The sequence below is a fragment of the Bufo gargarizans genome, chromosome 3 (genome assembly GCF_014858855.1).
Source record: "Bufo gargarizans isolate SCDJY-AF-19 chromosome 3, ASM1485885v1, whole genome shotgun sequence".
NCBI classification, from domain to species: Eukaryota; Metazoa; Chordata; class Amphibia; order Anura; family Bufonidae; genus Bufo; species Bufo gargarizans.
Genome location: NC_058082.1, coordinates 449,408,765 through 449,421,628, shown reverse-complemented (window position 1 = coordinate 449,421,628; position 12,864 = coordinate 449,408,765). Strand labels below are relative to the sequence as shown.

At 44.2% G+C, this 12,864-nt stretch overlaps 1 protein-coding gene across 2 annotated transcripts; it reads left to right on the top strand.

The window, feature by feature from the left end:
- The first annotated feature begins 744 nt into the window (after window positions 1-744).
- Window positions 745-12,480, top strand: SRSF3 (serine and arginine rich splicing factor 3). 2 transcript variants are annotated; one of them, XM_044283546.1, is made up of 9 exons: window positions 745-865; window positions 1,145-1,184; window positions 2,791-2,849; window positions 3,889-3,975; window positions 6,155-6,362; window positions 7,085-7,219; window positions 10,288-10,326; window positions 11,651-11,737; window positions 12,275-12,480. In XM_044283546.1, exons 4-9 carry the CDS (start codon window positions 3,933-3,935, stop codon window positions 12,300-12,302), a joined length of 540 nt encoding a protein of 179 aa, XP_044139481.1. In that variant the 5' UTR covers window positions 745-865; window positions 1,145-1,184; window positions 2,791-2,849; window positions 3,889-3,932; the 3' UTR covers window positions 12,303-12,480. The 2 variants fall into 2 exon arrangements, with proteins under 2 accessions (XP_044139481.1, XP_044139482.1); XM_044283547.1 differs by lacking the exon at window positions 3,889-3,975.
- Window positions 12,481-12,864: the final 384 nt, after the last annotated feature.

The window sequence follows — 12,864 nt, the reverse complement described above, 5'->3', positions numbered from 1 at the left end:
ACGGTCGTGTGCATGAGGCCTTTAACAGACTTTTTTCCCCTTGTCATGTGCATATAGCCTTTGTGGCGTCACCTCGGCATCCACGCTGGATCGAAAGGGTTGATGAAGAGGAGGCAAGTGATTCTATGGCCCCACAGCAGATTACTATAATAAAAATGAACTCTGATAACCACTTGAAAGGCATTTACTTTAGCGCTGTGTCCTCCTTTGTTCTGAGGGGGATTCTGACTCCCATCATTCACTAAATGGTGACCACTGAATAGTCATTAACCCCTTAGGACACCATGATGTAAATAAAGTACAGCAAGGCAGGTAGGTAGTTCCCACACCCTGATTTCCGCCATATTTTTCCACTAGTACCAGCCCAAGATGCCCGTTTCCCACCACCCCTATCTACACCCTGCTGAGAGTAAACTACCACAGACTGAGAGCAAACAGAAGCAGCGGGAATCTCTGTGTCCACCATAACGCCATAGCATGGGGGGCTGGGTCCGAGCAGACAGTCCCTCTCCACACCACACACCGGAGCCTGCACTACGTGTACCACGACTCATTCTACGAGCTGAACGGCTCCCTAAGCAAAGCAACCCCCTCCTGCTACACCGCAGCGCGCCCATTCCCCACATGAACAAAAGACTGCACGCTGGGCTTCAACACAACCCCCTTCCCGCGAAACAACGACATGGGCGTGGCCAGGCTGTAGTCTTCGCTCTAATTGGCTACTCGCTGGTCACGTTGGCCGTGGTTTGGAAGAGGCCGCACCGCCCAATAGCTCGTGAGCCATTTTGTGCCTGTCGACCAGAAGGAGAGCGTCTGCAGACTGGAGGCGCGGAGAAGCCAGCAGCCCGTGCCCGGTTTTACAGCGGTAAATCACTGGTGTTAGCACTGTACTTGCTCGGTTCTTCCTTTTGCCTCCTCTGGTAATGTGAAGCGCACGTTTTGCGTTACATGTGTGCGGATAGGCATGGACAAAGAGCCGACGCCATTTTGTCTGCAGTGCGTGAGCGGGAATGGACGTAATGGCTTCCCATTGTAAACGTGGAGGCAGAGCCTGTGTATGAAGCCGGCTTCTCGCCGCCTGCCTCTTGAATTTTCCCGATTATTACCGCCTTGTCTTATATACTCTGCTTGTATCTGTTCACAGCCGGAGGACGCCATCATCCAGCCGTGTGCCCGGGACTGAGGTGAGAAGTGAGCGCTGCCTCCATTACTGCAGGCCTCTGGGTGTATGTATAGTGTGTCCGTCTCCATCTTGTCGTTTCCTTCAAAGGCTGGGAAGAAGTGACTTTTAGTAGCTTTCCCCGTATTTATGCTGCAGGTTATTTTCCCTGTTTAACATTATTTTTATGCGGGTGGGGTGCGGTTTTCCATAGACAAATTTGCAAAGGAGACTTCCTACTATATGATCAAGGCCCCTTTCACATGTATGAGTTTTCAGTGCATAGCACACACTGAATTCGTTTCAATGGGTCTGTGCACGTGAGCGGTTAGTTTTTTTGCGCATCATTTCTGCGTTGAGAATCGCAGCATGTTCTGTATTCTGAGTTTTCATGCAGCCCTGGTCCCATTGAAGAGAAAGGGTTTTTTTTTTTTCTTCACGCATGTGAAAAATGCATCAAAACTGATTGCATCCGTGTGGCAAAAACTGAAACCCTGAATGCAATCGCAGACAAGAACTTGCTAGTGGAATGGTGTGAGTCGCGGAACAAATCCTGAACGTATATTGACCCAATCCATATCGTTTGTGTGAAAGAAGCCTAAGGATCCGTTTAGACGACCGTAAGGGGTCTGTGCCAGTATTGTGGCCCGCAATATACGGGCAGTGGCCACGAACGCTCCGCTTGCTGACCCATTGACTTGCATGTGTCCGCAAGATATGGAAACAGGACATGTCTTAACTTTTGAGGAATGGAGACACGGATTGGAAGCGCTTTCAGGTCAGTGTCTCCACACTGCAAAAGATATGGTGGCTCTCGGACCCATGCAAGTCAATGGGTCAGCCAACTGAGTACTCGCAGCTGGTGCCCGTGCAGCACAGAGCACTTGCGTTCTTCTGAATGGAACCTTAAAGGGGTTATCCAAGACAAAAAAAATGTCCCCCGTATGCTGAGCCCGTCACTGAATATACTTATCTGGCTCCTCACATTGCCGCTGCAGCTTCTCCGCGTGCGCGTATGAAAGCACCCGGGGTGGGGAGCAGGCAGTGACGGGGAAGAGCCTCCCTAGCATCGCGAGTGAACAGTAAAATACGAACTAAGCTAAATCTTTGATTTATTCTTGTAATGTAAATTTCATAATTTGAGATGATTAAGGTGATTATCTACTAAAGGGGCATTCTCATCTGGAAATGTATGGTGTATCGATAGGATATGCCCTGGTTGTTTGATAGATGTGGGTCCAACCTCTGGGACCCGCTCCTATCACAATAAAGGGGCTCTATCATGAATGGAGAGCAAGCCACGTATGCGCAGCTTTCTCCACTGCTGTGGGACCTAAAAAAGTGTGTTGACCCGGCTAACCTATTTTTGAGGAGTAGGCCACTTTGGGGGGATCCTCTTTACTGACCCTCCTACATTTTGCATGGGTGGGATTGCCTTGCAGCTCTGGGGTCCTGGGTCTGAATCCAATCAACCCAGGACTCAGTGCTGCAAGGTAATAGCGTTGAACACTGAGCCACCAGACCGTGGCTGAATCTTGGGGGGCCGCAGGGTCTTTGAAGCAACCAAAGATGATTTGCTGTCAGTAAGAATTTTAAGTTAACTAATTTTTTATTTTTATTTTTTTTCTTAGGTTTATTAGCATCAAGTTTTCTAAGATTCCAGATACCCGTAACTCTTCTATAATCTAAGGTATGTGGCTTTGTAATGGATTGTGGATTGACCATTTACCTTTCTGCCCTAGTTTATTGGCTTTTTTTATTGCTGAAATATTGTTTCAGCATTTTTAGCGTGGAGCTTAGGGTTACATTAACAACTAGTATATACAAAAACTAGATAAAGAGGTTTTGATTTGTATGGGCTGTCTTGTGCTTTTGGTAGTATGACAGGAACGTAGACCGAACTTAGAGGCCCTTTCATCGGTCCAAACATTGTGAACTAAGTATCCTGACATATACAGCAGCGCCCAGGGATCTCACCGCACTTACTATTATCCCTGGGCGCCGCTCCTTTCTCCCTCTATGTCCTCTGGTATGTTCGGGGACTTAGTTATAGTAGGCGGAGTCTGCCCTTGTTCTGCTGGGCGTCTCCTTCTCCCAGGCTGTGATTGGCCAGCGCTACAGCCTAAGAGAAGGAGACGCCCAGCAGAACACTGGCAGACTCCGCCTACTATAACAAAGCCCCCGAAAGGAGTGGCGCCCAGGGATAATGGTAAGTACAGTGATATCCCTGGGCGCCGCTGTATGTCATGATACTTAGTTCACAATGTTTGGACCGATGAAAGGTCCTCTTTAATGTTTTTAAAGAGGTATTGTAGTTTATGCCCTAAATGCCCGATCAGTTCACATCTGACCATTGTGGATCCTCATTGATCACGAAATTGCCATGGACTGTCATTTGTCAGTAAAAAAAAATCCTACACTGATCAGACGTTCATTCTTCTGACTACCCCTTAAATCAGAGCTTGACAAATCCCAGGTCGCCATAGCGATCGGGAATTTTGTTCTGGCACTTGGGTATTTGCCCTTGCTTAAAAATATGCCCAGCAGCCGGACGCAGTATCACTTTAAGTTTAGAGTAGACGCAGTGTCATGCAGGGGTTGGCGTCTACTAGGCCCGCCCCTCACGCTTCCCGCCCCAGACTACAGTGAAGAGGACCGCTACTGGCTCAGGCTGTCCTCGTCGTACTGCTCAGGCTCCTCATCGCTGCGGCGTGTCTCCTCCTCCTTAGAACTGTGACTCTGCGACTGCAGGACGAGGTGAGCTGCTTGGGAGATGTCTGATGGAGACGGTGAGGTGCCGAAGAGGGACGGAGCAGGTAGGAGCCGCTGCTGTCATGACGTCTGGGGCGCCCCTTACCTTACACATGAGGGCAGATTCTACATATCTCCCCCATATATGTATGTGCTTTCAGTGGGGGGGAGAGGAGAAGAGCCAGTGGTGGTTATCTCCTGAGACAGCAAATGGATCAACCACTAAAAATGTTGGGGGAGAGTCATGAGGTCCCCATAGACATTTCCCCACTGAAAACACTGTATGTATGCAGTCATTTAGCTCTGTGCACCCGAACGATGAGTGGGGGGCTGGATCCACAAACTGCATTTGGTATCATGCGCTCAGCTGAGCCTTGAATTTGGAGGTTATGCAGGTCTCTAGTATAGAGCCTCTTGGCCTCCTCACACTGCCAGACAGACGTTCCTGTTTACGGAATTTTCTACTTCTGAAAATCCGTTCCATTTGTTTAAATGGGGCAATGAGCACATGGGTTTCTGCTTGCCCCATTTCAGATGAATGGAACTGATTTTCAGTTATGGAAAATTCTGCAACAAAAATTTGCAGTGTGGGTTATGTTCAGATGTCGGATTTTAAGCGCAGGCTTCAGTGTAACTTGGCTGAAGCCACCTGTCATTGTTCCCAATAGGAGGCTGTGCTGCAGTTTCTATGTGGCCCAGGCTTTTGCCTCACGGTTTTTAAGACCCCGCCTAAAATGTACAGGCACCTCGTTCTTGGCACTGTACCCTCACGATGGAATTAACCATATGGTAGATCCGCATGAAAACCCACTGCAGAAACCCAATCCATGATGAAATCAGCTGCGCTTCTGACTGCAGAAGCAGCTGCTGTGGGTTTTTACGCGGACCCACTGTAGGTTTAGCTCCATTTGAATGAAGCTAAACCGCGCGCATACTGCGACTTTGAGGGGACCGTGTGGAGTGGCCAAAATCTTTGGCCACGTGAACTTTGGCGCAGCCTCCTATTGAAAACGGTTGAAGGCAATTTTTAGCGCAAGTTCGGTCCAGTTTTCAGCACACAGATCTGCGCCCCAAAATCCTTCTTCTGAATATGCCCTAATATGCGGGCGGCAAAGTGGGATGTGGTTAGTTATATTAATAAGGTAACTGGATTAGTCACAAACGCATTGGTATTCCAGCAGGTGGGGGTGTCGCATCTCTATGGTGTTCTGTGTAAGGAGGCAACATGCAGCGTTTGGTTAACTTGGCTGCTGTTACTGCAGCGCAGACAAAACTGGCAAAAGTTTGGAGCATTGATTGGGGAAATACTCATTTGTCTATTCATCTTCAGTCAGCGGAAACCGAGCATGATGTCACTTCTGCAAATAGTTTGGGTATAAAACCAATGCATTTCCCACAAACGTCTGATAGATTTTCACCATGGAGAAATGTCAGTAATGTTGTGAACTGGTTATGGTGACTGGTGAGGTGCAGCCGCTATCCTTCATGGGTCATGTTGTTTGGCACAGGGAGATGCTATACTGTACGGGGAGAGGGGGACCCACCAGGAGACATTTACTTATTAGTCCGATGTGACACGTGCAAGTTGATAAACTATTTAGTGGGGGTTATTTTTATCTACTTTGGCATCTTAGAAAGTTAATGGGCAAAAGCAGAGAGGCAAACATTTGTGTAAACCTGTGTGCATCTGTAAAGATACACATTAGGGTTACTAACAAGAAGGGGTGCAGTGCTTTTTCCCTTTAAAAAAAATAAATATATTTTTTGGAGACCATGCCACTAACGTACTAAAATTCTTTGGGACTTCAGAAAATGAAAATAAGTTCAGATTATCAATGCAGCAAGAAAATTTAGGTGATTTTGTTAATGATCAACATGAATGGACCATCTGTGAAGGAGTTTGATCCTGCAAAGGCTGTTGACCATTGGTACTTTAATAAAAAAAAAATACAAGGCATGTTCATGGCCACAAAAAGCAAAGCTGAGAAAAATGACCTATTTCATAAAAATAATCTGGTGTCACATCATATTTTCATTATCTTGTTAATGCCCATGTTTGGTTCTAGACTTCTTTATATGTTAATTTAAGGTGTTATTTTTGTCGCTGAAAATAAGGCTTTATAAGGTATAAAAAAAAATGGCTCCTAGATTCCAAGGAAATTTTGTCCAGGCCCTGCCTTAAATACTGTTTGTAACCAAAGACGCAGCAGCATATTGAGTGTTAACCATGTCCTTTATCTGCAGCAATGCATCGTGACTCCTGTCCCCTGGACTGCAAAGTCTATGTTGGCAATCTTGGTAACAATGGTAACAAGACAGAATTGGAACGCGCTTTTGGCTACTATGGACCTTTACGTAGTGTGTGGGTGGCCAGGAATCCCCCTGGCTTCGCATTCGTAGAGTTTGAAGATCCCAGAGATGCTGCAGATGCGGTCAGAGAATTAGATGGACGGTAATTGTACTTTATTGAGAGATTCCTTTTGAGAGTAGTGGTGTAGACTAGCTTGAGTCATTTACCCAGTCCTTTACCTTAGAGCAGGGTTTCTCAACTCCAGTGCTTGGGACTCGCCTGTCGGTCAGGATTTAAGAATATCCCACAGAATGAATACCTGTGGAAAGTCCTGATGCATGGACACTAGTTATATATCACCTGCTCAATACTAAGTAAATCCTGAAAACATGACTGGTAGGTGGGTCCCAAGGACCGGAGTTGAGAACCTGCCCTGGAGCAAGTGATTTCTTGTAGGTTTGCTTGCAGCTTTGGCACTTAGATGCTATTTATTTAAAGCTACTTTCACACTGGTGTTTGAGATCAGTCATGGGCTCTCCCAAGCGCTCCAGAATGCATCGGTTTGTCTCCAATCAGTCTCCATTCTGCTATGGAGACGGACACCAAAACTCTGAAGTTCATGACAGATCTGTCTTGGCTATGTTACACATAATACAAACTGATCCGTTCATGACGGATGCATGCGGTTTGTATTATTGTAACTGATCCGTTTTTGCAGATCTATGATGGATCCACCCAAAACGCGAGTGTGAAAGTAGCCTTAGCCGTCTTGCATGTGCATTAGTGCAACCATTGAGAATGTTAAATCATTGGAATGCTATAGAGCTTGGTGTTGCACAGCTTTTTTTTTCCTTCCACTTGACTAATTAATTCTCATTTTGTAGAACTTTATGTGGCTGTCGTGTTAGAGTAGAATTGTCAAATGGTGAGAAGAGGAGTAGGAATCGTGGACCTCCGCCCTCATGGAATAGACGGCCTAGGGATGATTACCGTAGGAGAAGCCCTCCTCCAAGGCGCAGGTATGGTAATTCTGGCTGTGTCCGTGCACATGATTGTTTGATCATAGTTTGTGTTAAGTGTCTCATTTCATTTAAAATACTGTGATGTAGAATATTTTGCATATGTATAAAGGCAGCAAAGACCTTTACTCGTGCATATGAATTGGTGGAAAAACTCTTAAGCATGTTCGAAGGAAAGGATCACTTAAAGGGGTTGTGCAACTTGTTTTTTGGGGGAAGGGGGTGTTTACTGCAAAGGAAAGCTTACTTGCCTGCTCCCTGGAGCGGTTTCCCAGCTCCATCACTCCTCTGCTGCGCTCCCTGTATGTAAACTTCCTGCTTGACGCTGCTGCAGTCATATGCCGGCTGCAGCTGTGACCAGCTCCCCTTGCATCACGTGACCATTGGTCATGACACAAGAAGAGCAGGTCACCATCCACGGAGCCCAGTGGAGCAGCCAAGGCCAGGGAGTGAAGGAAGCAGGAAAACGTGCTTTCCTTCACAAGTCTGCCAACCTAAGGTGCACAACCCCTTAAAATTTTTAGCTATTTTTTTTCCCCCCTTTGTTTCTGAAAAATCAAAGTAATACATGGATTGAAAACTTAAAATTAGTATTGCACAACTTGAACTAAAACTCTGTTCAAGTGTGTGCTACTCATTACTGTTCTACTCCATAAAAAGGAGCAAGCTAGGGATGAGCGAATCTGATTTGGATGAAAAGTGATTCGCATAAAAGTTTGAACACTGTACAGAGCGAGCACTGATGAGCCAAAGTTATTACTTCACAAAGTCTCACCAGACTTTGTGTAATATCTTGAAAAATTCATTTCTAATGTAAAAAAAAGCATTTGCTGAACTTTGGTTTGGTTCGAAGGCACCACTTGGAAGCGATCCTGAATTCACTAAATGGTTTTTTTTACAGTATAAATTAACTTCTCAATAACTTTGGCTCATGGGGGCCAATACATTCTAATACTGTCGCTCTGTACAGTATTCAAATGCAGTGAGCCCAGTGAAGTCACTGGCACTAATGGGTGTGCTTTAGCGCTGCCCTAGCCTGTAAAACAGCTAGGGCAATGCTAAAGCCCACCCATCAGTGCCCGTGACGTCACTGAACACTGCTAGGAGGAAGCCTCTGCCTAGCCGTGTAAAACATATAAACACACAGCCCTTGTCCTGCGCGATTCAGGGCAAGGGAGAGCATCGAAGCATGAAATTCTTCCATGCTCATATCTGAGGGGTGGAAATGGGGATATGTCTGCGTTCAGTTCTGAACCTGTACAATCCCTTTAAGCCTCATGCACACGACTGTATTTTCATTGGTGTGTTTTTTTTTTTTTTTTTTTTTCCTTCGCAGATGGCACACAAATCCATTCGCTGCTTTGTGTGCACAAAAAACAATCTTGTTCATTCCACAAATTGAGAGAAATGCGGAATGCACATGGAAGGTGTTTATATTTTGCAGATCCGTTGTTTGCGGACCAAAATATGGATAGTCATGTGCGTGAAGCTTTAGCATTTGCTGCTTCTTATACTTAAAAAAAAAAAAAAGTACCCCTTCCCAGAACCCGCCTACTGCCTGGGTTCTGATTAATGTAAAGTTCATAGGAGCTGAACAGTGGTGTTGAACCCCTTTTCAGTTTTTGACCTGGATGAAAGGCACATGCACATCTGTTTTATCTTCATACCATGTGAACAACATTCCGTATAAAGGTGTGCAGCTTCCATTTCAGGCTCAGTAATGGTTCTCATTGAACTTGAAGTGCATAGTGTCACTGCGCTGTGGCTCAATTCTTTGCAGCCCCGTCAGTGATTTGTTAGACAATAGATGGTTATACTGATGGCTTGTTTTTTTGTTTTGTTTTTGTATTTATTTCTGTTTTGTGCCTTTGGTCCATCTAATAAAATGAAACCCGTTACAGAGTCACCATCATGTCTCTTCTCACCACCCTCTGGGTCTACATTAGCCAGTCAACTAGCCCTTTCAGCGTCATGTGACCAGCGCGCCCCATTCAGCTTGGCTGGTGTTGTATCACATGACCCAGGCATGGCCAGTCATCAGGTTGCACCGCCCTTTGGCTCCCGAGCATGCTGTCCACTCAGCCTTCCTCCTCTCCAACCTTAACCAAAACTCGGCAGCAGCCCACCTGCAGCGCCCACACATACCCGGCCAATCCGCACGGCTGTTAAGTTTGTCAAAATGTCTTCACAACAACTGCAGCGCCAGCCTACGGCTAACCAAAAAAAGCAGGAAAAACCACAACATCCCCCTTCGCAAACCATCTAAATTCAACGCAACATCTGGCAAAACCTTTTCAACAAATTCTACTTGGCCACCTGTCCGGCATCCTCACCATTTCTAGCTTGTTGAAAACTAGTAAGTTTTTTCCTGCTTATACAGAGTTTTCTGCTAGTTTAATTGAGACTTTAAGCAGCTTTTGTAAGAAAGTAATTTAAAGCTGGCAGTGCATAAACTCTAAAGGTAAATTATATTGCTTGGAAATGTTTAAGGGTGATAGAGAAATCTGTGTGAGCCCGGGCCATATATCTGCTTCACAGAGCTGAAGTGTGTGCCTGTCCTGGCCAATCTCCTCCATTTATCTATCATCTTTAAATGTTTGGGATCTTTCTACTAACCCATCATTAAATTTAGCTAACAAATTATGGGACTATTCAGTACTTCGCTACTGGAAACTGGAGGTTTCCCTTTAAAATCAGACAAATTTTAAGTTTTGTTGGTTTTTAACTTATTTCTCTTAAATTTACACATCACACAGTATTTCTTGCTATGACCACCTGGTTTGCATGAGTATAGATTTCTTGAAGCCAGTCTGGGTTCACGAGTGGTGTTCAGAGTGAGCAGTTGAAGGCTGTCAGGCTGCCGAGTAGGGGGAACTATAGAGGAATTACATCCTACTAGGTTTCAAATTCCATTTCCAGTCTCTCTTCCAAGTTCTTCTAGGTGGTAGCGATGGCTTATCTTGCGTAGGTATAAATTACTTGGGTCCATCATTAAGTATAATAGGAAAATCCATCATTGGCCTGTAGAAAAGGCTGACATTCTTTATTTCATCTTTCTTTTGCATTAGATCGCCAAGACGGAGGAGCTTTTCGCGTAGCCGTAGTAGGTAAGGTTCCTTTTGCATTATTTGTAGAAATGTCTGCCTCGTGTGAACACTTGATCAGAATGATTCAATTTGCCTAAAACAGTTGGTTATCAATTTTTAACTATCTTAAAATATTAAAGATTTTATACATTTACATGGCTGATAAGACACTGGTCCAACCGATCATGTCACTCAGGAAAAAAAAATATATATGTCTCTTTCTAGGTAATGTGCCTTCATGTTAATCGGTCCCATGGCCTAGGCACAGCTCGGTCCCATTTAGGTTAAACCAGACTGTTGCAATGCCAGGCACAGCCACTATCCAGGGAATGGTGCTGTGACACTACCTCAAACTCGGATGATTGCCTTTGCTTCCTTAAACAGCTGATCGGCAGGGGTGCTGGGACCCCCACCAATCAAAATGTTGATGACCTATTCTGAGGATAAGCCATCAATATGAAAATCCCTAAGAACTCCTTTCAACACAGACCAATGCAGGGCCAATAATAACAGCATATTCTCTGTATGGCCAGCTTTACAGTAAAGAAGAGATTCAGTATTTCGGTTCAATTTGAAGCATCTGTGCCCTTTTATCGTATCTTAACTCCCCCCCCCCCCCCCCCCCTTGCACAATTCTGACTAAGGGTAGTTTCACACTTTCCGTCGCCAGAACTGCCTGCCGGATGCAAATCTGTCTTTCCGGTTGTCATCCAGAAAAAAATTGAACCAGTATTTATTTATTTATTTTTCCTCATTTTTAAAGTTTTGTTCTTGTGTAACACTTGGGGCAGGATCTGGCATTAATACATTTCAATGGAAATTAATGCCGGATCTGGCATTCCAGCAAGTGTTCAGGATTTTTGGCTGGAGTGAAAATTGCAGCATGCTACAGTATTTTCTTCGGCCAAAAAACGTAAGAGGGACTGAACTGATGCATCCTGAACGGAATGGTCTCTATTCAGAATGCATTAGTATAAAACAAAACTCAATACCGGAAAAGAAAAACGCTAGAGTGAGAAAGTACCTTTAGAAGTCATGGAGTAATCTCCATTTCATAGGTTCCTGAATTCCCTTAACAGAAGCTCAACTGAGAGGAGTCCCATAGTCATATACAGAATATAGAATAAAAAAAAAAAATCAAAGCCTGTGTATCCACTGACTAGAATTAGGGGCCTGCAATATTCATGTTGTGTGTTCTTACTACAATCATCTCATAGCAACACGTAGTCTTAAGAATTCCTTCTCTGTAACATCTGTCAGTTTCAAAGTTGTCCCAAGTCAGGTTTTGGTGAACAGCACTTAATTCTTCCTCGTTAATTTGGATAATTTGTTTCTTTGCTTCCAGGTCCCTCTCTAGAGAGCGTCGGAGGGAGAGGTCTTTGTCCCGAGATAGAAATCATAAGCCATCACGGTCCTTTTCTAGATCAAGAAGGTATCTTAAAAATTCCAAATTGTTTTTTGTCTGGTTTCTTTTTATTTTTTTTATTTCATTTTTTTCTTAATTTCTGCTGTTCAGTGGGTGGTGGTTTGTTCCTAATGAACTATTCTGGGGAGTAAACAGTTTTTTAAAAGAGGACCTGTCACTATGACAATTAAATGTAAGCTACAGGCACTGTGTTATAGAGCAGGAGGAGCTGAGCAGACTGATACATAGTCTTATGGGAAAAGATTCAGTATAACCTGTGTTTCATTCATATAAATTCCTTTTCAATCTTGGCTTAGCTGTCAGTCACTGATAGTACCGCCTCCTTGACTTGAAAGCCCAGAAGCAGCAGGAATATATATGAATATAATTTAACTTATACTGAATCTTTTTCCCGTAAAACCATTAATCAGTCTGCTTGGCTCCTCCTGCTCTATAACATGCTGCCTGCAGCTCAGACACCATGTACAATGTGATGGGTTCTCTCCTTTAATGCTTACATTTTATTATGTAAAAACTTATAATATTTATTTTATTTTTTTCCAGCCGTTCCAGGTCAAATGAGAGAAAATAATATGAATGCCTTCAACACTGTACAGATGACATTGGAGATAATGTTTTCTTTGTTTTTGACATGCTTTTTAAACTTTTTTTTATTAGGTGTTCTTGTATTGTGTCTTGTAGCAAGTGAAGAAACACGTGGTTCTGTTAGTTTCGTACAGATGAACTGGCAAATAAAATTGTTAACTTTATACTGTAACTCTTTTCTATTTCATTCATGACCAAAATCTAAATCACAGGACACTACTACTGAGCTTTAATTGTGGTAATAGCAATGGCACTGTGTACAACACCTTTACCTCTGGAAACGACCAGGTTTACGCATACATGGGATCAGTTGTCAAACTGGTGCAAAGTAGAACTGGCTTAGTTGCCCATAGCAACTAAGCCAGCTCTAATTTACACCAGTTTGATAAATGACCCCCACAGTTCTTAAATTGTCTTCTGGATTGACATTTAAGATCAGACACACCTGAGCAAGTTGAATGTCGGGAACTTGCCGTATCTGTCAGTGACAGGTCCCCTGTTCTGGCCTCCGCTCCTGACATAATCGCACTGCGTTATACTGATTTATA

What these genes read in the sequence shown, in the direction of transcription:
- SRSF3 (XM_044283546.1), top strand. Translation starts at nt 3,933, where the DNA reads ATGTCTGATGGAGACGGTGAGGTGCCGAAGAGGGACGGAGCAG. An exon ending in GTCAGAGAATTAGATGGACG is followed by an intron (nt 6,363 to 7,084) that starts GTAATTGTACTT and finishes CTCATTTTGTAG; the next exon opens with AACTTTATGTGGCTGTCGTG. An exon ending in AGCCCTCCTCCAAGGCGCAG is followed by an intron (nt 7,220 to 10,287) that starts GTATGGTAATTC and finishes CTTTTGCATTAG; the next exon opens with ATCGCCAAGACGGAGGAGCT.